Consider the following 26,923-nt stretch of genomic DNA (forward strand, 5'->3'; position numbering starts at 1 on the left):
GCATTGCTTCAATTATATTTTTGACTCCATTCATTCATAATGATATTTATTTCATAATGTCTTATTTATTCACATAACATCAAACAATTTGGGGCTCCATACAAAGAGGCTGCCAGCGAGCGGTGGTTGACAAAAGAGACTGTAGCTGTAATTTCGTGCTGTTAGAGGCCTAGAAGTGATAATTGGACGCTTTTCTGCTATTGATCGGATTCCAAATCGGGATCAATGTGGTTAAATCTCACGGCGGCCAGCAGCGAACCTGAACAATAGAAAGATGGGGGTTTGTCCATCTTTGTATTTTTTGACCTACTGAGAGGCACTCCGGGACAAACTTATGAATTCGGGCTACATACATAAACATGACTATATCCTCCTGTCCAATAATAGAGAAGACAAAGTCACATCAAGTGTATGGGTGCTAGAGAACAGGAGGGGTCTGAGTGGGAGAGAAAAAACACCTCCTTTAGCAACCTTTTAAGGGGTTTGGCATCAAATGCCAAAAAAAGGAAAGCAAGACTGCGACTTAATTATCACATTCACAGTAAAAATTAAAAAACTTTCTGGTTTGGCAAACGGTTTCATCTTTGTTTTAAATTGTAATTGCGACAGCACATGCACAGAGCAGGTCAGGCCGTGGGCAATGGTAAAAAAAAGGAAAAAATAGCCCGCTATAACGAAATCCTCACAGACGTCTTAACTTTTAGCCGTCCACACACTGTGTTAGTCTACCTGTGAGACAGATTTTCTCTTCGCTGGCAACCGTGATAACAGGTGTTGTAGCTGCAGCTGGTGCCGAGCTCCGCCACCTGCAATGACGTCACTGATTGGTCCATGTTGGCGTCTTTACAGTAAAACTAAGGTTCCAGCACCTCTTGTTTTCCAATTTAAAAAGGGGGCAGTTCACCCCCAAATCAGAAATAAACTTTTCTTTTGTCATATTATCCGTAGTGCTATTTATCAGTCGATGATGTTTTGGTGCGAGTTGCAGAATGTTGGAGGCATCTGCCGTAGAAATGTCTGCCTCCTCTCCAATATTTGGGGACTACATGGCACTCGGCATGGGGTGCTCACAGCGGCAAAATAAATAACAGACATCACTATGGCGGATATATCTCCAACACTCAGCAACTCACACCAAAACAATATCGATTGATAAACAACACTAGCGGGAAGAAGAAAAACATGTATTTGATTTTTTTTCGGGTGAACTGTTCCTTCAATCTCTTGTCGTCAACCTACAGCCCCCCCTGGTTACCGGCAGCATTCTCCTCCTTCAATTAGGATTTTTTTACACGGGCAATTTTACATTTTTCTTCCAGGATGTGTCCACCCATTTTAATCCTTTAAGCATTCAAACACTGTGCCGCAGAGAGATGCATTTTTAATTCCAACTTTCTGGAATAATTTAGGGACCCAGTTTTGTCTCATGTAAATCTATTTTCCATCAGCAGCAGTGTTTTCTGTACGGAGTCAGCCTTGCTGCTGATCTGCTGCTGATCTGCTGCTGATCTGCTGCTGATGCATGCACTTCTATTTCAGGAGGATAAAATAGTCTTTCTGTCTTCTGCATCTTATCAAAGACGATGTTAATATGTCTCAGGGTTTGTAAAGTTGACCTTCAGTCGTGGAGGGGTTACCGTGGTAGCCAGATGCGGGTGGGTATTGTGGTCTGTGATATGATTAACAACAACAACGTGAGTACAAATACTGATCGCAGGGAATCTAAATCCACCCATTAAAAACAGAAGAAAAAATAAAAAAGGGGATTCACAATTTGCTTTGTCCAGGATGAGCACAACAAACTGACACAAAAAGAAAACTATAAAAATGACTAGATAAACAGAATAATAATTCATTATCTTTAAATAGTGTCACACATGTCTTTATTTGATAATACTAAATTAAAAAGGAAGCTTTCTTCTCTGCCGCTCTCCTCTGCTCCTCTGTCTGTGCCGCTGGCTCTCGGTCTGATGGACAGCCAAACGCACCAATTGCACGCATGCTCTTTCCTCCGTCGCCATGACAACTACCTGCTGGACATGCCTTCTCTCCGTGCTACTTAACATTAACCTGTGGAGAGACGGGTAATCATCTAAGCAAGGTTATGAATGAATGGAGCACGGTTTAAAAACAGCTTGCGTTAATATTCCTGCACAGCACAAATTTGTTGTTTTGGTATTTTCACGATTCAGTAATTGTAGTTCCTTTTACTTCACATACTGTAAGACTGGTGTGGAATATGTCAACCGAATGTTTTTCATTTCATCGTGTATGTAATTCACTGGAGGAAAAATAATGGATGGAGACTGAGGTGCTTCAGACATACTGTACATTTCAATACCGGATGCCAAATGTCACATGTCCTTTAAAAACAACAACAGGACATTTTTCAACCAGGATCGTATTCTTATAATTTGTGGTTGTTCAGGCAACGTGAATCTTGATAAACAATGTGTCTCAGAGAAAGCGTGTTTATTTTATTTGTATCAGCCGTGTATCCAGTAGAGACTTTTAGGAGGACGATCAATTGTCTTTTGAGTTTGATTGCGTGTTCAACAGGAGGGAAAAAACCTGTGGGTCACCTCTCTAGAACCGAACAACATCTAACACACCTACAAAAGCAATCAGATATCTGTTATACTAGTGTTTAGTAACTGTTGATCATTACTGGAGACTAACAGCTAGTTTGGTTAGCTGGAAACTTGCCCAGGGAGTAAAAAGCTAATAGCTAAATCAGGGAGCTAACTTCTTAGTTTACATTCAGTTAAACTGAAATGATTTATTTAAAAAAATGTAGGTCCAACTGGTAGAGTCACAGGAGGCTTGCACCACTTGCCATGAATGGTGTTGTTTTGTCCACATCTCTGAATCTCCACAGCGGGCGTGTTAGCGTGGCGCGGAGTCCGAATGAGCACAACGTAAGAGAACGACGCGCGTATTGTCCGAGGATTGTTACGTGACTCACCTGGACCTGGGCTAGTGCAAAAAGTTGTCTACTCTGGCGAAGGAGCAGGAGCCGGACCGGACCCGGGCCATGAGCTGAACACACTCGGTGGCCTGGCCGAGCGCCAACATCAGCGGAGGCTGCTTGGGCAGATTTTGGGACTCTGGGGCGGGAAAACACAGTCAGGAGGGGGAGATGGTGCAACACGTGAGTCACAATGCATGTGGTCAGGTAAAAAGGTACATGTACAGGGACATTTTTTGTAAGTTATCTGTCCGACACACACACACACACACACACACACACACACACACACACACACACACACACACACACACTCTTTACCCAGTATGGCGCTGTTGAGTGCAGAGCAGAGCGATTCTCTCTGGGTGGGCTCTAACTGCTGGCCCACGGGGCAGTTCCACGGGTCCGAGTACGCCAGCAGGCTGAATGCATCCTAGACACACACACACACACACACACACACACACACACACACACACACACACACACACACACACACACACACACACACACACACACACATTAATATATTCTGCAACTTCCAAGGTTAGGCTCATTTGGCGTTGAGTCTACTTTATTTAATTATTTATCTATATATTTTTTTATAAATTAATCTATGACTTTATTTATCTATAATTTTTTTGAAATGTATGTATTACTTTATATAATAATTTAGCTATTTATACATGTATTTATTGGTTTATAACATAAATTATCTATCTATTTTTTTATTCACGGAAATTTTAATATGATCTGTCACCATCACAAGTGAGTTGTTAGTCCTCACTTATTGCTAAATATTAATTATTGAGACACTTTTGAGCTTACAAGACCATTTGGGTCAGCTGTAGAGAAAAGACAGAAAGACTCGTCTGTGTCGCTAGCCGTGACTCGTGTCCCGTACCTAGAAAACCTAAACTGTGCGCTTTCGGTCCGGCAAGCGGCAGAGAACTGGTGTCGTTGAAGTTGAACCATAATCGCACATATGATGGGAAAGAAATAACTTTATTCAAGTGGTCAAAACCATGACCCCTAGTAGTTGAACATTACTTGATGCAACAGTCGAAGAAAACTGTAAAATAGCAGGTCATTCAACAATAAATGTCCTTCTTGGGCGAATTCTTTTGTGAAAAGGCCCAATTTTGGCATCAATTTAACCTGCTGTAGCGCAGCCGTTTGTTGAAATCCAAAGTGGGAGTATGTGCAGTTGTGCGTGTGTATGTGTGTACCTGCAACATCTTCTTGTGCGTGGCGTTCTTGCCAAACTCGCGGCACAGCTGTTCATTGAGTCCCTGCAGCTCCCGTCCGAACTGGATCATCCTCTCTGTGGCTGCCTGGTTCCCACCACACAGCTGTCTGCCATTACTACAACTCTCATCTGCACACACACACACACACACACACACACACACACACACACACACACACACACACACACACACACACACACACACACACACACATACATACATACATACATACATAGAGGGAAAACAAAAAGCAGGAGGCGAGGTACACAATAAAGCACATAAAGATGAATAAGGAAAAGCATCATGAAAGATTCATGATGTTTCTCATATGCAACATGCAGATCTGTCTCTGTGTGTGTGCGCGCGTGCGTGTGTGCGTGTGCGTGTGTGTGTGTGTGTACCTGTGACCCCATTCCCAATGCTGTTGTCATCGGGCTGTAGGATCTCTTCGTGTTTGTATGTGCCATTCATGATCCGCGCCGAGGAGCCCTCGACGACCCCGTTGGTATAGTGCTCTGCTTCGATCTCCATCTCACTGTCACTACACACACACACACACACACACACACACACACACACACACACACACACACACACACACACACACACACACACACACACACACACACACGGAATGTCAATCAACTACAGAAGGATGGTCAGAAATGATACATTAAGAACAAAGATGTGGGGTATAAAAATTTAAAAAAATTCCACCCTGTTGCTTCCTGTCATTTTTCTATAGCTTTAAATATTCACGACTGGACAAGCAACAAAGTTTATCGTGACGCATCGTGTTTTGCAAAAATGCTCTTGTTTTGTGTTGCGTTATAAATCCATATCTCGTGTGAATGAAATTAAAAAAAAAGATGGCCGCTCATGACAAGTGAGTCCATGTGTGACCACGTCGCTCGCAGTTAGAAGTTGATTGAGATAAATGGGACTTCAGGGCCTTTAAAAACAGAAGATATTATGCCCTCCCTCAACACTGGGGATCAAAATAGAAGATTTCCTTTCTATAAATAATTCAGTGGCACACAAAGTGAAGCGCAGTGCAGTATCATAGACGCTGCCAATGTTCTTCTGTGCCAATGTTATTATTTACTTGCACTGATTACATATTAATGTCTTACAATTGCGGTCGTAATAATTCATTAACGTTAAACTGTCCCGTGGGGCACCTTTTATGATCCACTGTGAGCCGACCGAGCGCAACGTCAGCACCACCTCCTACATCTCTGTTTATATTGCGATCATAAATCGCCGGCGTGTGCCGCGTTCGACGTCGTCACCGAGCGCCCGACACTCCACACCTGTTGTGCATCAGCGCCGCCGCCAGGAGCCACAAGTCCAGGATCCCCTACCTGGTTTCCTGGGTGCTGTTGGCGCTGTGCGGCTGGCTCTTGGTGGAGTCGGAGGAGTTGGACTCGGAGTAGTTGACGGAGGACGGGGAGGAGGAGGTGGAAGAGGAGGCGGAGGAGGACACGCTGGGGTATTTGATGCCGCCGACACCAGTGCCGCTGTGGCTCTTTGACTTGTTGGGGGGGGTCACTCCGTTACTGCAGGTCGGACTGTCGGCTCCTGTGTGGCAGGGGAACAGACGCATGTCTCATTTCTACAAAAACATAACTAAATGTTCTTTTTGGTGGATGTTTCACAGGCGATGAGCTTGTGTACCTCCGGCGTGCAGGTGTGTGTTGTTGGCTCCGTGGCGGGGGCTGAGGCTGGGTGAGCCTGGGTAACTGTCCTGGGACTTCGGGGAGCGGATGCTCAAGCAGCGGACCTCGCTGTCTGTGCCGTTCACCATCTCCACGAACTGGCGACACCTAGAACGAGAGGCACGAGGGTGTTGAACTGCCATTTCTGAGCGGACGGTTTACTCCCCCTCCCCCTATACACAGGGTTCATACACATTTCGACCAATGGATTTCTATGACTTTTCCATGACATTAAACTAAATTTCCATGACCAAACATTTTGTGAAATCCATGTAAACATGAAAAGGTGAGAAAATTTAGTATTTAAACCAGGGGTTGGCAACCCGCGGCTCCGGAGCCACATGCGGCTCTTTAGCCCCTCTGGTGCGGCTCCCTGAGGCTTTGACAAAAAAAATAAAGATATCTTTTTTTTTTTTGCCCAGTGGACAATCTTCCAAAGGGAACACCTCTTATCTTGGAGTTTGGGGTGATACTGTGACAATGAAAAAAAAGAGTTTCGATTTAGTTTTTAACTAAAAGTGCGTCACATCACGTCGCTGTCAAGAGTCTTTCCCTGCAGGTGGCTACTCATGCTATGCAGAACCCCACCCTCAGTAAACTGTCAACGGATAATTAAAAAAAAAGAAAAGTCACGACTAAAAATACAGAGTTTAATTCTGCGTGGACGTATTCATTTGCTTTCACTGCCAACGATGCTGGCTGACCTGTCTGCTTGATATGTGGCGAGAAATTAGTAAACAACAAAATATTTGCTGTTGAAAGATTCTAGAACAAGCACACAGCATTTTCTGAAATGTATCAAAAGATATGCCTTTTAAATGGAAACGCAGTAGTGTGGACATGGCCTATTTATTTCAGAGTTCATTTATTTAAATAATAAGTTATCACAAGAAAACCATACTTGGCATTCTAGGTGCAGTGGGCTGCGGTGAAGAGCCCGGGGACCAAGTACGGGTTCAGTGTCTTGCTAAAGGACATTTCAACATCACAGCACACTGTGAGGAGGACAGGTATGAACCTGCTACCCTGTGGTTACAGGACGACCACTCTATCCCATGAGCCATACATACGAGGAGGGATCAAGGCCGGTGTTTAATTGACCTCAATGTAGCCGACACATGACTATATTACTTTTTCTCCTCTTGATAGTTATAACAGGTAAAATAGCAATACAATGTCAAGAATTGTCTTTATTCTTGTTCTATAATTTCATGAATACAACAAACTATAGTTTTTGTATATATATATTATGACTATATATAAAACTTTATAAGCTATGATATCAAATAGCTTTTGTGGCTCCAGATGATTTTTATTTGGTGGAAAATAGGGCAAAATGGCTCTTTGGATAGGAAAGGTTTCTGACCCCTGATTTAAACTAACAATGAGGATTCCAAAGCATACAGTAAACCTTAAATGACACAAATGAATGAGAGACAATAGTTTAATTAAAAGAATAAACATGTATATAGATGCCTGCTTATAATTTCAGCGTCTTTCTTTTAAAAGCAAATTAATAATTTCAAACTCAGCGTAAATGAACGACATGAACACATGAATATACTGTAACACATTTCCTTGACTTTTCCCAAACTTTTGGGATTTTATTTTTTTCAAGGACTTTTCCAGGCCTGGAATTAACCATTTTAATAATCCATGACTTTTCCAGGCTTTCCATGACTGTAAGAACCCTGTAGACAGCATCTCTGCCCTGCATTCAATCTTAGTCCTTAAAACCCTCCTGACTTACTTCAACATGAATAGTAGGTTGGGGTTGTGTTCTAACAGGCTGGGGTAAAGCTGCTGAGTAGCCTCTATGGCTTCACCCACCCGTCCGGCCAGCACCAGCTTCTGTATTCCTATTGGACCAAAGAAACAGGGTGCTATTCACAGCATATTGATCACGAGGAACCGACGCTTACACAGCGAACATTTGACGGGTCATTAGAGGACAAATAATACCCGTAGTATCGGATTCTGGGCGCCGTTTGTTTAAAAAATGATGGGATGCTTAAAATCCATATGTCAGTGGAAAAAGTTTGCTGGAAGTATTCCGTTGTGAAAACCGGCAGCTACACCTTATGGTTTAGCAGAAAGCCCGGGACATTCCTTGGTGCTATTAAGGGACTTAGTACCGATGAAATGAATAGTGAAACAATATGCGTGTGGTTGGTTTGGTCACTCACTCTGTCTGTTCTTTATAGATGACTGGTCCTCTTGTATCATGGTCTCTGTGGCTCTGGCGAAGGCTGTTGCGGTGGCACAGTACCCATGATGCACCAGGTAGCTAGACACCATACTAGAGACAGCGCACACAAAACATATTGTTTAAAGGCTGAAGAAAGGTTAAAAAATAAAAAGTCTGGTGATATACACATGCTGTCAACAGATGCCCCAAAAGACCAACAACTAAGATTGTGTTATTCTGCCTCTAATGCTTTCTGACTCCCTGATACGGTCTGTGGCTCTCGGCCCCAAACGCGGTTCCTGCTGACGACATAAATACAAATGTTTCATCATTGAAAATAAATGCTTGAAAATGTCCTAAAACATTTGTCGCACTGTAGATTCTAGCAAACCTTAGCCACACATGAGCAAATAGTGCATTTGTTGGGGACTACTTTCAGCAGTGGATTAATCTACATTTTGGGGATCTAGTGAGTATGTTACAGCAGCAGGACCGAGTCGGTGGGATTTAATCAAAATAAATGACAGTCTTCACTCTAATATGGGAATATGTCATCCAGGGTAACAGTGATGTCTTTTTTATTCGTTTTTCAAAACAGTGTGCTCAGCTGACAGGTGTGTGTGTGTGTGTGTGTGTGTGTGTGTGTGTGTGTGTGTGTGTGTGTGTGTGTGTGTGTGTGTGTGTGTCTCGACTGAACCTTACTTCTGCAGGACAGCCTGCCACTCCCCCAGCCTCTCTCCTATGGGGAAGCGGGCGATCATGCCGTGGATCTTGGCCCTCCATTCGCTCATGTAGTCCTCGATGTCGAAGACGAACGGCTGCTGGCCAAAGTTGGCGTCTACGATCTCTCCCGGAGTTTGCAGCCCCACAGTGGGATACAGGTTGGGCTGGTGGATGTTACAGATAAAACCTGATTCAGGTTGTTTTGAGCAAAACATACAGATAGATGTGTGCAAGACCAATTAAGTATCGAGTTGCATAATCTTGAGAAAGTTATAATTTGTGTAATAGTTTATTAGTTTATTAGCCTATCGAACTGTGCCACTAAACTGTGCAATTGGTCCACTGTGATGTGTAGAAACATCCTGGTGTTTAAATGATACTAGAAATGAAATAAGAACTCCCAAGTTCATAACAGCATTGATGATGGAAAGCCTCAGCTCACAGCTTGTTAAGTTCCTGTAATGAGAATCGGTCAGTGGGTAAACTTTTTACTTGGCCATCATCAGATCACAGGGCTCAGCTGGACCAAAAAAAAAAAAAAACACCAGCAGGGTATGAAAATGACACAGACACCCGTTTGAACGCTGGTTCGGGCCGACGGCGCTCGGTAACGCCATCTGCTCTCGCAGCAACCGTGGCCGGCGGCCAAGTGGGATTTTGAATTCTTGTTTTTTAAACGATTTGGCTGGTTAAACCGTTAAAGTGGATGTTTGGGGTTTTGAGTTTTTTTTTTTAGGGGAATGTTCCAGTTACTGCAGCCACTGGACAAAATAAGGTTAGTTTCCAAACCAACTGCCAACACAAGCTGCAATTAGACGTGGGCCTGCATGGACATCATCCAGCTATATATATATATATATATATATATATATATATATATATATATATATATATATATATGTTATCATGTATCACTAGCTATGGTATGATACGGCTCACATGGGTTGGATATCATATTAGCATAATGTGCAGAAAACTTTGTAATACTGTTTGTTGTCAGAGGCTAAATAAACGGGTACAAATTGGACTATTTCCATGGCTGCCAAGCTGCTACAGAATCAAAACGAACAAAACTAAGACAAGAAAAGAAAGCGCTGGTAGAAGTAAGCTGGTGTATCGAGAGATGATGATAATGGTACTTACAGGGAGGTCTGTGAAGGCCACACCTGAGGGACAAGAGGACACACCGTTAGTGAGGTACGTATGATCCTCTCAAGCTCGAGATGAAGCGGTGACAAACGTAGCGTTCGTGTTTATTCGTGTACAACTATAATCGATTCAAATCCATGCCGACCTAAACTGATGCCGTTTTTGGTGTAGAAGCAAGTGTTGTTGATGAGGTTCACGCAGCAGCCGATCACGTCCCCCGTGGTGAACGTCGGGCCGTACGGCTGGCCGGTCCCGGAGGAGCAGAAGGAGTGTCCGTCGTCTCCGTGGTAGCCGTACGAGTGCTTGTCCCATCCTGGAACAGGACAGGGGTCAGGATTAGCTTGGTTATGTTGCACATTGTGGGAAAATGTAACTGTTAGCCAGGCACCCTGTGACCAACAACAAAGCTGGATGAGTATGCGAGTCGTTTCACGCCATACGTCTGCACACACACACACACACACACACACACACACATTCAGCCATCAATAAAACGGCTTTTGAAGCCAGCGGAGCGTCTGAGGAGAGGCGACCCGCTCGAGGCCGCTCTCGTCTGGTATTTGCTGCTGCTGAAGGAAAAGAGACAGATACTCATTGACTTCGGCTGCTCAGGTTTTCCCATCTGACTGCCGCTGCCTGCAGGGCGTCTCGTGGAAATTCACACACAAACACACACACACACACACTTTCTGGCTCTCTGGCATGCGCTGCAGTGCTGAGGGTGACCAGCAGGAGGATCTCGTCTGTGCATAGAAACTGGTGAGTCACTGCCCACAGGAACAGCAGCTCAGGAGGATGAACCAGGACACCGTAGGGAGGGAGGTAGGAAGGGGGAATATCATGACTCCCTCATTAAACTCCCAAATGTCTTGACGATGTATGTGACCGTCCAGTATTTATTCAACCAGATTATTGGCTCACTGCAACTGTGGAGAAAACACTTATTTCATGAAGCTGTATTTCACAGGTTTGTAATTTCGCTCAAAATTTACAAGGAGCCTATCTGGGAATAAATGTTTAATTTGGTACAAATTGAAAACAAGGCGGTGAGGGAAGGGCCTTTTTCCCTCACAGCAGACGTTTTGACTCGTCCTTGTAGGAAAAGCACATGTGTGTCTAACAATAGCTACGTCTAATAACATCACCGATGGAGAAGAGCACACACACACACACACACACACACACACACACACGCAAACTGAAGCAGCTAAATGGAATTTAGCCGGCATTCATTTTGTTATTAACACCTGTGCTTTTCCCACTGCGACATGGCAAAATGTCCTATTGTTTTATTCCAGTTAGTTAACACCAGTTGCTAGTGTAACCTAAAGCAGTGGTTCTCAATGCTTTTTGGCAATTAAATCCCTTTAAAAATGGAAGCGGTAGGTTTTTGTGACTTGGCGTGGGAGCAAGTTTTTCTTCAGTTATTGCATCATTTGAAAGATTTTGAGAGAATTAAACAGCTAAAGTATCCAGTAAAAAAAGTAATTACAGTGCGGCCATATATTTAAAGTATCGCATGATATGCTCAAGCCCACCAAAACATTGCATTCAAAAAATCCCTGCAATCTGAAGGGGAAAAAGAATCGTTCCGGTTTCTGCAAAGATGAGGACGCTCTCAAAAGTACGTTCACAGTTGTAATTTTATAATGGGGCTTTTGACCATGTCGTTCTTTTCACTTGACAAAACCTCAAATAACCTTTAGGGGAAAAAGAAAGAAGCTTTGTACACAGAAGATAGTCCAGAGGAGGGGCTCGTAGTTACCACACACACACACACACACACACACACACACACACACACACACACACACACACTAAAGGGTTACATGTGTCCATCCAAGAAATATACACAGCAAGAGGAACCAGCTGAGCAACATCAGACATTGCAGGCGTTGTTCGGCGACAGTGTTCAGCTCGCTGCTGCCCCGTCGCCGTCTCTCCTCAATCACAGCTCACCCGCCGGTGCCAAAAAAGCAAAGCGGGGTTAGTGAAAGTAGGTCGTGGGATAGCCGAGATATTAGACGCGTCCTCGTATATGTGTGCATCTGTGAGCCCGTGATAAGAGCATTAACCCGAGCCTAAATGTGTGAATACGGTTCTGTGTCATGCGGCGTGTTTATTTTGAAGTCGAGTGTGTACTGGGCCGTCTCCATGCATTCTGTGTATGTACTTCTGCGCGTGCGTGCGGTGAGGTATTAGATTAATCTGCTGACACGGATATTGCCTCTAAAGCCAGGCTCACTGCTCCAACATGCTAATGAAATGGGCAGGCCTCCACAGCAGGATCAGACACAGCGGTCAGCAGTGGAGAACGTTATACTATTAAGGACACACTCACACACACACACACACACGATGAACGCATGACTTTCACCAGCAAATATGTGCACATAGACATAACAGTGTGCACAATCACACAAGCAAGCAGAGATAACCACAAACAAGTAAAAAGACTCAATCGGCCCGTCCAGGACACACACACGCACACAGTGGGTACGGACCATCTTTAGTGGAAACCTAGCAGCCAGACATATTTTCATAACTACAAGGTGAGCAGGTTTGGAGAGCGCGGCCCTCCACGTTGTTGCACCCTTTGTGTGATATTCGACACGTGAGGAAGACCGGAGGATGATTGATATCTCTGTGTCTGTGTGTGTGTGTGTGTGTGGTCAGAGCAACGGTGAGATTGGTTGGGAGAGGCTTTATTCCGGCCCTTGGCTACTATACGGCCACTACTCATCCTCCAGTGTCATCAGAGAACCATTCAAGGACGTCACCGTGACTGTGCGCGCATATTTTTCCAAATCCTTTTTATAACTCACGGCAACAAATGACACGACCATGTGGCAGTCAGCATTGTTCTGTATACTACTATGTACTGTGATTTATTCTATCTTCATCTTTAGAATCAAGAATTGGGTTTAGTCTCATCTTATGTATTGAGCTTAATTCTGGAGAAAAAAAAGAAAACCTACAGAACACTTTAACGAAAGGGGATGTCAACTGATTTCACACTTCAAAGTCAGTTGACTTTTCACGAGTACTGTTATATCATATCTGGAGGAGCTTTGGCCAAGAAACAACTGAGTTTTGGGTGTGGAGAAAACAAATATATACACACTGGGTAATGGAGTTTGAAAGTTTACAAAGCAGAGGGTCCAATGAGGTCCAATTGACTTGCATTATGGAACAGTATTTTGGGACTTACAGTACACTGAGTTTATGACCACGAGTGATGCTATGGAGCAATGCTTATTTCATGTGGGTCTCTGTTTTTCAGCTCGGGGGTTCTCAACATTTTGTAACTTAAGGCCCACTAAGTTCTGATTATTAAAACCACTCTGCCACCTTAGACCATCTTGCCAAAGTAAAAGAGTAAAAAAAAGAAAATATAAACTGTAAATATGTGGTGCCTGTTAGTGTAGTTTGTTTATATTATGAATGACATTTAATGACGTTTAAGTAATTCCACATTTGATTTAATATGAACAACCATAAAACCAACTGTATTATTTACAGCTGTATTAACAATTAAGTTAACAGTTGGCCCAAAACTAGTTTGATTATTGAAAGCATCACAGACTGAGCCGTCTCGCACTGTGTGTTGTTTACGCTCATGTTTGCTAGCTCGCTTCACTGCTACATTTGTTGGTGCGTTACAGTGACTGTCCATCGGCGGAACAGCTTGTAATTGGGGACAGAAATATGTACTGGGATGCCCGTCTGCGCATGTGCATGTATGCCCACTGGTGAGCCTCAGACAGTGGGCCACAGAGGAAGTGACTCATGTTAGATTAAATGATATAAACCTTTTTGAGTAATTTAGAGTGGGGACAACAGGTTTTGCTAGTTAACGGTGACATAACGTTAGCTAGCTAGCTAACGGTGACATAATGATAGCTAGCTAGCTAGCTAACGGTGACATAATGTTAGCTAACTGTTGTTGATACGAAATATATGGGCAAATATGGGCTTGAATACATTAAATCTGGATTCATATTGGCAGGCAGTAATGGATGAGGGTAAACAGAAATGTGTTTTTTGGTCATTGCTGCCGACGGAAGCACACCACATATTTACAGTTTATATTTTCTTTTTTTTACTCTTTTACTTTGGCAAGATGTTCTAAGGTGGCAGAGTGGTTTTAATAATTTAGAACTTAGTGGGCCTTAAGTTACAAAATGTTGAGAACCCCCCGAGCTGAAAAACAGAGACCCACATGAAATAAGCATTGCTCCATAGCATCACTCGTGGTCATAAACTCAGTGTACTGTAAGTCCCAAAATACTGTTCCATAATGCAAGTCAATTGGACCTCATTGGACCCTCTGCTTTGTAAACTTTCAAACTCCATTACCCAGTGTGTATATATTTGTTTTCTCCACACCCAAAACTCAGTTGTTTCTTGGCCAAAGCTCCTCCAGATATGATATAACAGTACTCATTGTGAAAAGTCAACTGACTTTGAAGTGTGAAATCAGTTGACATCCCCTTTCGTTAAAGTGTTCTGTAGGTTTTCTTTTTTTTCTCCAGAATTAAGCTCAATACATAAGATGAGACTAAACCGAATTCTTGATTCTTGTCTCCTACGACACATCTGCCTCACGCACGCGAACATAAACCAGCTAATTCAAAAACCAGTTAATCGGTAACACCGGAGTAGTCTGAGGTCAGACTGCAAGCCCAAGTCAACATCATGTGTCCCTGATCCATACGACTGCTCGCTGGCATGTCCTGACATGTCCTGACATGTTCTTTCTGCAGCTGTCAGAGGGAATCCACAAGCCACATCCAATTAGTATAGCGCCGCCACACGTTCTCCTCACACTTTCATCCCCCCAAATCTCACAGGAGGTAGGCACTTCTCCAGCTACTTTCACTTATCCACAAAATCCATTTATTGTTGCTTCCATCATTTCTTTCATCCATGTTTATGTCTCGCCTGCATGCACAGAGATATCGCATTGTCCGTCCACAGCATTTCTCCCCACTACCCAAAAATATCCCTAGCCGGGATGAAAACCCCGACCTAGTGTGCTAATAGTCAACCCTCTTTCAGTGTTTACATTGCTGAGTAATACCTCACTGTTCGGTGAAGTAGAGGTTTAAGTAAACCAACCACCACACAGCACTGTCAACACTTGATTGTAATCCGAGCCAGTGGGGTCGGAGGGCTGGAAAGGTGGGCCAATGAGTAATTAGGAAAAGGTCAGGGTCACGGATTTGGCCAACCCCTGACTGGGTAGACTGTCCTGTGTGGAACCAAATCCGAACAAAAAGAAGAAAACAAAGCTGCGGGTCGTTTTTTTTCTTCCCGGCTTGCCAACGCAACGTTCCGATCCGACCGCCAGGTGTTTGAAAATGCTGGCTCTGTCCCAACGAACTGACTTTATCTCCGGACAGTGGCGTGATTAAGTACTCGCCATGCTCTCTGTTCGTCTTGTAACCTTGGGAATACATCTTTCGCCCCATCTCGCTGATTGCTCCAACCACAGGCTCCGTCCTGTTGTCCACCATCCTTTCATCAATTAATATTGACATCTACCCTTCATGTCCACCGTAACATCCTTAAATTAATGTCGGCATTGATCTGTCTGACAAATACCTATCTATCGACCCGTCTTTCCCCGTGCTGGTCATGTTATGGTGACATCATGCATCATGATACTCACCAGGCAGTCTGTTCATGTTGACTCCCTGGGCGGACAAGCCGATGCCCATGTACCTGCACACAACAAGAGAGGAAAAGTTCAAACTTTCGTAGATTTTGCCGTGACATCATAAGTCCGTCCCACGAGGATAAGCGCCCCGGCTGCATCCTTTCCGTGTAAGCAAGCTTTACGAAAGCACAGTGAGAGAAAAAAACAAAAAAAAAAACACATTTTGCCCGATTGAACGGGTCATCAATATTGTCAATTGAATGCGTCTGGCACAGCTGATTTTGGCACATGACGATGTCATCGCTCAAATCCCAGCAATGACTTATTTCTCATCCAAGTCGGCTGGACGGCCTCATTCACAAGTTTCATGTTTTTTCCTCAGTGGCATCTGGGATGTAAGAGGAGGAACAGACTCTGGTGACACATCAGTCCACTGGAAGATGTTTTTAAGGAAGTTGTCGAATAAATTGAACTAAGGGTGAGACAAGAAAGCGTGACGCAGAGTGACAGGAATAAGTCTGAATCACTCCAGAGAACTGATTATCTAGGGGCGACTTCCTTATTCAGTCTGCCATTATAAAACAAGACAAAGAGACCTCGGTCATGCTATCACCTCAGAGAGGCTGTATACTTTGAGCTAAACGCTAACATCAGTTGAACATTTTCTATCTTGGACCAATGATGGCCTTAAATTAAAAGTTAAGGGATCAGCACAGTTATTACAATTCATCCTGAGGGGGACATAAATGTCGGCACCGCATTCCTACTGCAATCAATCCAACAGTTGTATTTCTTATGGTGCCGCGAAAGTGAATCTTTGGAGTCACTAAAGAAGGGTTCATCCTCTGCAGACAATGAACGTTGTGCCAATTTGTTTATTGGTTTTTGAGATATTTCACTTGATTATTAAAAAAATAATACTGTACTGGCATTAGACAAAAAGTCAGGAAAAGACCAAAGTCAGTAGGGCTGATCCTCCGGAGATCACGAATGTCTGCACAGAATTGCATGGCAATGCATGTAATAGTTGTTGACCAATATTAGAGCTAAAGCATGACTAAAAACTTCTGATAAGGATTACCCAGGTGATGAAATCATCAAGCCTCAGAACCCAGAGAAACATCAGAACACCGAGACTGTTCTTGGTATCAGATTACAATCATAGTTTCACTCAAACTAAATAAATCATACTGAGCCTTTGGCCAGTTCTTCAAATGGAAGTGTCCAGTCACACCAGTGCTGTCTGGCGTTTCAACTCAAGCCGCTATGTTGGTTTGGGAGGCTTTCCATTTACAGCTGAGGCAGCAGTTACACATACAGACACTCCCACACAGCAGTTGTCTTTTACACCACTGGTTTGTTCTGTTCACACTGAGCTGCTCAACTAAAACTGGGGAGTGTTAACAGTACATTATGCAACCGGAGACTATTACTGGGGAGGATGGAGGAGAGTTATGGTTCCCAGGAGGGAAAAAAAGGGAGTTCTGAAAGCCGTGCATAAGCATGTAGCAAAGTAATTGCAGAGTCGCTGGTACAGATCAACAACCACAACAATCCCATCCGACGCTTAAGCTCAGAGGCAGTAATGCGGCTTTCTGTACAATTGAATTTGAATTCAGTTTTTGCTTAATTCAGTTACCTCAAGAGCAGGGCATGATGTCACCTATTCTGCTGCTATCTTGGAGCAAACAATGCCTGCATTGGTTTAATCACGGGGTAAACATTCGGTTGGCACAGAGTGTACTCGGGTCCACATATGAGTACAAGCAATAGCATGATCAGTCTGTGAAACCAGATGTGAACAAGCAAGTTTTTTTGGTTTTTTATTGCACTAGTGCCTGCAGAAGAAAAAAAAAACCACGTTACAACCCGCCTACAAAGATTTTTTTTCCTCCAATAATAGTTTTAAAATGTATCATCAAGAACCACTAAAACATGATTAGATTTGACATTGCGTCTCTGCTTTTTGATGTGCATTCATAGTTCATGTTTCTGGAAATAACTGGGCCAAATTGGGCTGTACAGAACCTCGACAGTCAGGTTTGGTCCCTTCAGACCTGACAGGCCAGGGCATGTTGCTGAACCACTTTTGGGTTCGTAAGGTCCCCATTTTCGCTCACGCAACAGACGAGTTTTCATGTCCGCCACTGTTGGTGCAACTATGACCCCGGGATGACTGACCTTACCAAAACAACCCACGGGAAACAAAGAAAGTACATTCTGATCCAGTGGTTTTTAACACATTGTGGAGGAAGATACAACCACAGAACTGCAGCTAACCTGAAAACACAAACACTATACTAGACTTCCTAGATGTCTAGTATGTTATTTGACATTCTAATGTTTAGCATGTCAAATAGCTAAAGTCCAATCGAAATATAGCTTTTTACTGTTTGCTGCCACTCGCTATAACCTCTGTGTGTGCGCATACACATAGATGATTTAATACAAATATTTTTAACGGCACAATTTATGTTCATATCAAACAACAAGTATGTCTCGTGAGATTGGCTCCTGTTGGCAAAAGGCTCAGAAAGCAGCCAATGCAGTGTTGGGGTCCATGGACCCGAACGTGAAGCATGAGACTTCAGACGATAAAAAACAATAGCTGGGTATGATGAAGTAATGATTGAGCCCATCAATTTGAATCTATAAGCTTTTTGATTTTGTTTGAGTGCAATATTGACCCAGAAAAGTTTAGGACACATGTAATAGAGTGCTAAAGAATCCTAAAACCTGGAAGTGGCTCCCTCAACTCAAAGTAAATTATCGTTGTTTTTGTCAATGGGTTTTTAGCTAGATGCCTGATATAAGGTCTGTGGTTTACACAAGCTTAAGAGATTTAAAAGTGTTGGTTCTACGGTATAAAATACGTCATGAAATACCCCCAGTCCTCAAAAACACGGCTGCAAACAAGCGGCCAAATGGGACTCCAAAACATTATCACCCTTTAGCTTCGTAGTGGTGATGCGTCGTCACGTGACCTCAACGTAGTTTACCTCAGCCGATTGCATTCACGCCTGTGTCAGAAATGTTTGCTTACCACGGAGCTTATTTTCAGTCCTAAAAAAACAACCGACAAACCACGTCGGCCTTTTTTGGTCGAGGGAACCGGTGCGATGCTCACTTCTGGGGTCGGCCGACAAAAATAAGTCACGCCTGCGCCACCAACTTGGAAAACCGTCTATCAAGCTCGAACAGAGTTGTATCTGCTTACCCGTCTCGGCCTTTGCTGACAATCTTGACCTCGAAGTAGTAGATCCCGCAGGCGGCGGGGATGGGGTGTGTGGCTCGCACCGAGGCTGCGTCCTTGTGGTTCTTGCCATGACCTGCAAGAGGAGAATTACAGGGTGCACGTGAACAACATGGTAACATCATTTAATGCAAGAAGTCAACTCTCCTAGGAAGTGCAGCATGAAGGTTTGGGTTGTTTTTTCATCTGGAAAAAACAAAAGCAACCGTTGACAAAGTGGCCTCAGTCTGCCGTTTTCCCTTCACTCGCAAAATGGAGCGTTAGAATAAACATTGGAACCGTGTTTGATTGCTGCTTTTTGGAAGAGTTTCACCAAACTTGTTTGCTTGTTGGCAGAGTTTAATTCCAAAACCAGCGGAGGCAAAGCCAACTGCTCGTAAAAGAAAATTCCTGTGCACTCAAAAAAAGTGCCTTTGTTGTCTCATGATATGACTTCTATATATAACTGAGTGTTTAGCATCTTTAAAAGTGTTGCGTCTAACAAACACCGACCTGCAACTTTACACGGTCAAACTCTCCCTCACATGTAGCAGTGGAGAATTGTGAAAATGCTGGAATATCTGCTCCGGAAAAAAATAATAAAAAAAATATCCTTATCGTTTAGTTACAACTCTTTTACATTTCAAAATGATTGTGTGCCGTGACCTTAACTGGACTACAAACACGTGATAAAGGCACAACTATGGTATTGTATTTGGTTTGCCACCGTTTTTGCTCGTCATGCTCTAGAGTTGGTAAATGTGATCCATCAGGAGCTTCTATTTTTCCATCCCAGAGCCTTTGTTTCCACGAACAGACTCCTCCATGTCATTACTTCGTTTTCTCGGACGTCACATCAATCCAAAGATCAGACACAGTTGTGTCTAACAATTTGACTTGATGCACTGGGACCTGCAATGACATCGAGTGATGACTCATGCACAGAACAAGCTCCGATAGGACTCCTAAGACCCTATACTCCCACTGAGGTAACTTTTACATCAGTCGCGTACAGATAAACGACTTTACATACGATCAGTGGTAAAGATGTGAGTGGCGGGTCAAATCGTCTCTGGACCAATTAGATCCAAGCACAAACAGTCATTACTGTCTGTCATTCTATATTCAGATGGGTGCTTGTGCAATCCCATGGGTCGAGAGAGAGAGAGAGAGAGAGAGAGAGAGAGAGAGAGAGAGAGAGAGAGAGACTACCATGATCAGCAGCGCGTCTCTTTCCTAGCAGTGACTGACTCCGCCGCCTCTTCTTATAAAGTCATTGTGAGCTCTGTGTGTGTGTGTGTGTGTGTGTGTGTATATGAAATGTAGATAGGCTGTAACCTTAAACGAAGCAGCTGGCTGTTAGCAGACACCTTGAGGCTGTTGCCGAGTGTGTGTGTGTGTGTGTGTGTGTGTGTGTGTGTGTGTGTGTGTGTGTGTTCCAGCTACTAACACAGAAGCCTGGGAACAGACACGACATACAGTTATAATCAAATATGCTAGTTGACTGAAACCGAGCTGTGTTGTGGTCTATAATTAACTATAACATACTTCACTTTTTTATTTGATGTACCATTTACACTGATCATCCAAGTACAGCGTTTATCAATTCCATGCAATCATACCCTAAAACTGTCATCATGATTAATTGAAGTGCATTACAATTTGTAGAACATTAATAATACACACAATATAAACATAAGCTTGAACCTACATTCATCCATGTGACTGTGTGAGTGTGTGTGTGTGTGTGTGTGTGTGTGTGTGTGTGTGTGTGTGTGTGTGTGTGTGTGTGTGTGTGTGTGTGGTCTGATGGTCGCAGCAACACATTCATGGCATCTATTTTTAGCTGCTCCACCAGCAGGTCTCCCTACTGCTGCATGGATGCGTAGGAGACATGCTATTTTCAAAGACCCTTACCCTTAAATGACCCCTCCAAAAAAAAAAACATTGTTATAATGATAATGTGGCCTCACATTGTCAGCTGATTAGGAGGAACTCTGTTCGGGGTGTTTTAGAGACGTACACCTCCATCTACAACACAATTAGCTACTGTTACATAGTAAAGTACTGTAACTATTTAACTGAAGTAAACGGTCCTCTGAGAAAGGAGGCTCACACCTTTCAGCTGTTATGTGACATCAAACCTCTCCACTGGAGGTGTAGGATTGAAGGTTAATGTCCCGTTCTTACCCCCGGTAGCACAGTGAGGCCGTAATTGCTTACCGGAACGCCAGTAATCCCATCCCAGGTTTCTAGGCTTGATCACAAGCAGGGGGTGGAGTGCAAAGTCTATAACAGTTTAATAACAAGCAAGTGCAACAAAGGCCACAACGTCACATTGTCCTCTTCCTTTACCCGTCGGCAGCGGCAGAAGAGTGAAGCAAAATCAGGGTTGCAAAATTACTCAAGAATCATTTTTGACAACGTTAATACTCAGTGCAGGGCTACATATTGCCCGTTCGTATACACGGGTATAGTCGGCACTTAGAGTGCAAGATATTCAGAATTGTGTGGCCCGAAAGGCAGTAGGTATGCCACAAAAATACCAACAACAACTGACAAATACAACAAAATACACTGCTTGTAATGTGAAACAGGTATGAGTACTTGAGGCTGATTTTGCTCTGCACCCACAGTTTTAGTATGCTGGTTGAGTCTATACAGCTCTCACCGAAATCCACCTTCCCCGTATAATATAAAATCTTTGAACACGCGAGTTTGATGTTATACCATCTTTTCGGTCTGAATGTAACTGGTGGTTCATAGATGGTTAATAACAAAACAAAATTATTCGTATTCTGCCCGTGCACTCATTACTCGTAACCAGATTAACAGATTGCTTACAATTGCCATGTTTTGTTGTTTACGTTCATTATGAAACTTTTGGGGGAGGGGCTTTTGAGGTAGGCCTGAAGGGGACGGGATGTCAGTGTTGCCATCTTGGTGGCTTTCTCGCTAGATTTAGCAACTTTTGGAGCTAGTGTTGCTAGCTACTTCTATTGGAACAAGAGTTGGCAACAGTGGGCTTAGGTTTGAACCTTGGTTACTTTTTGAAAACTAGCAGACTCTTGCTAGTTTCCAGTGGCGAGCCGTGCATTTTCTACCTAGGCCTGCTGTCTGATATCGTATACATAAATACGCGCATGATGGGAACTTCGTAAATTGATTTTTCCCACAATTTTAGCGCACATTAATGGTGGTAGGGTTCAAGGTGGTGGCCTCCTGACTGGGAGCAATCAGGATTCAGGGTCTTGTTCAAGGACACTGCTACATGTGGAGAGGACAGAGCCGGGGATTGAACCATCAATGCCCTCCGTAATAGTAGTATGCAGAGTTTAGATACCTCACAGGATCCCCGTCAAAGATCTACCAAACTTAGACCTGAACACAGGATTGTAATCAGCCGGGATTGCTGAACACCAGTGGTGCAACGGACCACTGTCAATCCGTGATCCCTACGGATCCCCCTCATGGATCGGCACGCATGTTAACCGCGGATTAGTTACACAGTTTAACGTTAATCATCACAGTGTGAAATGAAGTTTTACTCAAGGTCGTTATCCACCACTAAATATCGATCGGGACATCAGCATTCATGCTTTTATCGTCACCGATCTCTGATAATGTTACATAGTGAACCACCGGTCCAGGTTTAAACTGACAGGAGAACAAAGAGTCAGTTCGGTTACATTCTGATGTGTTCAGGCTCCGTTTAGTGAAAATTAGTATTGACTGAAGGTCAATTAGTATGTTATTGTGATCACCTCATGTGTTGGTGAGAAACATGATTAAATCCAGTTGTTTGAAGGAGACATCTGGAACCTTGTAGACCAGCTGTATAACCAAACAACAAAGGAATCCGTATCATCAATGATCAGCAATTGGTATCCGTGGCAAAAAAACATAATCAGGGATCTGTAAAAGTTAAATTTTCTCCCTTTTTTCTTTTGTGCTGATCCAATCCGTGACTCTGATTCATTGCACCACTACTGAACACACCTATGGGAATGTACCTCATCTATGGTAAAACACGCAATATAAACAAAGTAAAACTCATCAAAACTTTGGCGGCATTCGATGAATTGACATTCTTAAAATTCAGCTGTTCAAGGATCCTTCCTTGACTTTAAGTTACAGTGGCTAAATATAGCGGCCCCAGCCTTGTTCCTTAATTCTTTCACTCCACCTACAGTACTCGCTTGATGAAAATGCAATGCCGCCACGGAAAAAAAAAACTGCCATTAGCCACAACTTCAATGAGCAGGCGGCTACGATTTCTAACTTCTAGCAGTGCTGGAACATTAATTACAGTATCTGCAGTACTTTTATTTTTGACTTGTGAAGTAGAAGTGTGCTTATTGAACTTGAACCAGTCCAAGGAGTCCTGAGGGGACAGCTCGGGGATTGTGGGCCACTGGGGCTGCTCCTATGAGCAATTAGGTCCTTGTATAACTGGACCAAAAGCTTTGTCTTCACTCTTGGCACCTTGTCAAGCGCTTTCTCAATAGATGACTCTATTGTGCTTGGTCATTCTGTTTGTGATTTGTATTTTTTTCCAAGGATAGAGTTTAAAGACACAGCCAAGGATTGGAGGATGTCCAACCTCCTTTGTTGACCTCGGGATTGCATGTCAGATTTTTTCCAGAAGATGTAGTTGTCAGTTGTTGTAGCTGTGTCAAGCTGTGACCTACATCACTTGGGGAGGTTTCACATCTGAGCGATTTGGATGAGGGTCAGCATCTCATGGTTCATGTCGTAAGAAGGTGACTTATCCTCGACACAGTTGGAGTGAAGCGCTGCCACAAGTGCAGAAGCTTAAGCTATGCTAATTGATTTGTGTGGGCCCCTTGGGGGCAGTGCAACAAGTTGTAATCTAACTGTTTGCAAATCGTCGACCTTAAGAGTTGTTTCTCATTTACACACCCAGCAGGGGAACTTTACAGCTGATGGGGTTCACCCTGGGCCAGTTACCAGGCTACCACAGGGCAATTTAGAGCCTGGGAGGAGAACCCAGAGGAAAAAAAAACACTGACACAGGGAGAACATGCAAACTCCCCTCAGAGGGCACACCAGCCCGGGAATCGAAACTTTATAAGATGCATAGAAAGCTGGCCAGTCGATTGTCAAACAGCGATATATTCATTAATTTGTCCTGATCCGATGTGAGGTCCCGGGACAGGGATGTTATGTGCACAGATTGTAAAGCCCTCTGAGGCAAACTTGTATTTGTGATGTTGGGCTATATAAAATAAACTGAATTGAATTCATACTTACAAGAAGCACAGACAACACTACAGAGTATGCTACAGTGAGGTATGTAATGTTTAGCTCCCTTTAGGTATGTAGCTCGACCTGTCAGCCAACTGTATCCGTCTTTCCATTAATTAATCCTTAAGGCCTATAAATACAATTTAATAACAGTGTAATCATCTTTACATCAGAATAAAGCAGATACATCCTTCATGGGCTACAGTTTTTGTAAATCATTTTTAACAAAAAAAGACATCACTCATTGGTGTTTTCACAGCCAATAAGTCAATATATTTGTTTATGTGTTGCAGTGTTTATTTATGTCCCCATCTATTGAGACAGGGTAAATTAATCTGTCTGTGCACAGCAGGACGACGTAGACACTGTGTGGCCTTGAACAGAGAAAATTGGCACACTGGTCAAAATAGCATTCAAACCACAAGGGTGAGGCAACAGAGTGGGAGCTAAAACTACTAGGAGAGAAATGATCCCGCACACTCCAGAAAAGAGACCTATTTATACATCATCCCTGAACGATTGTGCAGTGTCACTTAATCTGGGCATTTCTCGTAGACATAAAGACGTGACGTCAATGACCTACATAAATAACCCCATCATGACACGACACGTCTTATCTGCAGACATACACGGGCATGCCAATGCCACAGCTGTGACAAGTGCATGGGTAATTTGAGACAGAATGCCAGGATCTCAATAGTATTGATTATAATGGAAGGCTGGATGAAAAGAAAGAAACACTATGTCACAGCTCTTTTTGTCACATCTTCAACACAAATCAATAAAGCAGCATCCGAAATCCACTCCACTGATATAACAGAACACAGGCGTATATGAAATACGACCACTGTTCATATCAACAGCAGGGATCTGCTCCATTATGCATCAAATAATAGGTGGGTTATATCTGGCAATCTACTTGAGAGTCTTGACATTAACAAATGAAAACAATTTAAAAAGGCCTTCCCTGCTTTTCCCAAACAGCAGGACCATCACATACGCATGTGCCAAATATCCAAATCCAAAATGGGTTACACAGCCTGCCTGCATCCTCTCATCCCCAGCATGTTCCTCTGATGTAAACAGCCAACAGGCCTCGCAATGCCTCTGTGGGGATTTTTCTCAGCCTGAGATGCAGAGCAGCTAGTGGGGGGCTGCCCGGATGTGTCGCCTGACGAGAAATAACACAGCAGGCGAAACAGGACTTCGCATAGAGTCACCTTGTTTTGATTTAGGAGCTGGATATATATTTATATACATCTGATAGGCCTGCAGGCCATCCTGACATATTTTAGACATCCGAAGTAATGATTGATTGATTGAAACCGTCAGACGACTAACGTTAAAGTTGCTGTTGTTGTGGGAATGCTAAAAAAAAAAAAAAGACAAAGTAATCTAGCCGATACCAAACGAAGCATAACAAGATCGGTACATTTGGCCTAATGCAGTGCGCAGAGGCCTCCTCCCTCACAGCAGCTGTTGAAAACGAGCTGGCTGCCTGCTGGAGGCTGGACATGAGACTGTTGTTGAGCTCAGGGCACATACAGTCCTGAATGGAGGGGGACCGGTTGCTTCCAGGCTGAGGGGAGGAACAAAAATGATTTACTAATTCTGGAAAAGACTTATAGAAACGCCGTCACCGAATTCACGCGAGAAACACAACAAAGCTTTTTTTTTATTATTCCATTTTTGGTGGTTGCTGCTGTCAAAAAGCTAAACAATTGCAGCACTGCCCTCACAGCACTAGCTACATTGTAACACGTTAACAACAAGTTTGGCTCGTGTCCATCTTGTCGCCCGCGTGCCCCACTGTTTTTAGGTAAATACAACATTAGTCACTAGGAGCTAGCTCCCGCTAGCTGGTTAGCCACACGGCTAGCCGCTGGGAGCTAGCTCCTGTTAGTTAAATGCCATTAGTTCGCTGATGCGTCGTTCGCTGCTGGCAGTGGCCTCCCCTTCCAGTACAAACTATGGAGGACGTCAGAGGCACAGTTCACTGCAGACAAATAACGTCACGAGCGGTAAATAAACAAAACGAGAGTAGGTGTTGTTGAAGGTGGGTTTCAGCGTGGTGGTAACAAGACAAGCTGTCAGAGTGAGCGAGTTCACTGACGACCCTTTTGGGGCATTCCTCTGCTCATTTGTGAAACAAAGCAAGGTTACAGTAGAGGCAGCTCAGACTAGATTTACCAGGAGTGCGCACACACACCACACACACAATCAGCATGATCGCATGCTGGGGGGGGGGGGGTCCCCCCCTCCGCTGCAGCAGAGTGACAGATTTGAGCTGAGACCCTCTTAGCTGTTGTGACTGGCCCAGACCATCGGGCTGAGCTAGCTCTCTAACCTTTGTAATGGACCCGCAGGTTGTTCTGTGACAGCCCAATGTAGCTGTATTTATCCTTGGGGCTCCAGGATCGGGGTAAAGGGGTCTCTTCCTCGTTCACAGCCGGGTAGAGCCGCTTCAGCCGCTCGTTCAGCTCGTGCTCCTGGTAATTAAAAGCAGGATCTCCCAACGGCAGGCTTCCCGCTCCGAGCTCTGCCATTTTGGCCCTTGTGTTGTGCCTTATTGTCCGTTTCTTTCTATCCAAAGCCCCGTGTCAGTCCGCTTGAGCTGTAGGCTGAGAGTGAGAGGGACTGAGGGGAGAAAATAGCAGCGGTGTGACATCCCCGGATAAGCAGCAGAATGCACTGTAGGCTGGAGCGGTGCATCCTGGGTACTGTAGTTCCGCTGCACGTTCGCTTTAACGCGCCGTCTTTCGAAA

At 43.8% G+C, this 26,923-nt stretch overlaps 1 protein-coding gene across 1 annotated transcript; it reads right to left on the reverse strand.

Moving 5' to 3' along the window:
* Positions 1-1,874: 1,874 nt before the first annotated feature.
* On the reverse strand, positions 1,875-26,704 carry ranbp10 (RAN binding protein 10; the record flags this gene model as incomplete). The annotated part of the gene is made up of 15 exons (XM_079223648.1): positions 1,875-2,070; positions 2,966-3,107; positions 3,290-3,401; positions 4,198-4,346; positions 4,620-4,771; positions 5,583-5,799; positions 5,896-6,044; positions 7,687-7,795; positions 8,123-8,235; positions 8,827-9,011; positions 9,991-10,013; positions 10,142-10,309; positions 15,671-15,723; positions 18,876-18,987; positions 26,506-26,704. The coding sequence occupies 14 exons, from the start codon at positions 26,702-26,704 to the stop codon at positions 2,977-2,979; spliced, it is 1,872 nt and encodes a 623-aa protein (XP_079079774.1). The 3' UTR covers positions 1,875-2,070; positions 2,966-2,976.
* Between the last annotated feature and the right edge of the window lie 219 nt (positions 26,705-26,923).

The sequence above is a fragment of the Taurulus bubalis genome (assembly GCF_910589615.1).
Source record: "Taurulus bubalis genome assembly, chromosome: 9".
Lineage (NCBI taxonomy): Eukaryota > Metazoa > Chordata > Actinopteri > Perciformes > Cottidae > Taurulus > Taurulus bubalis.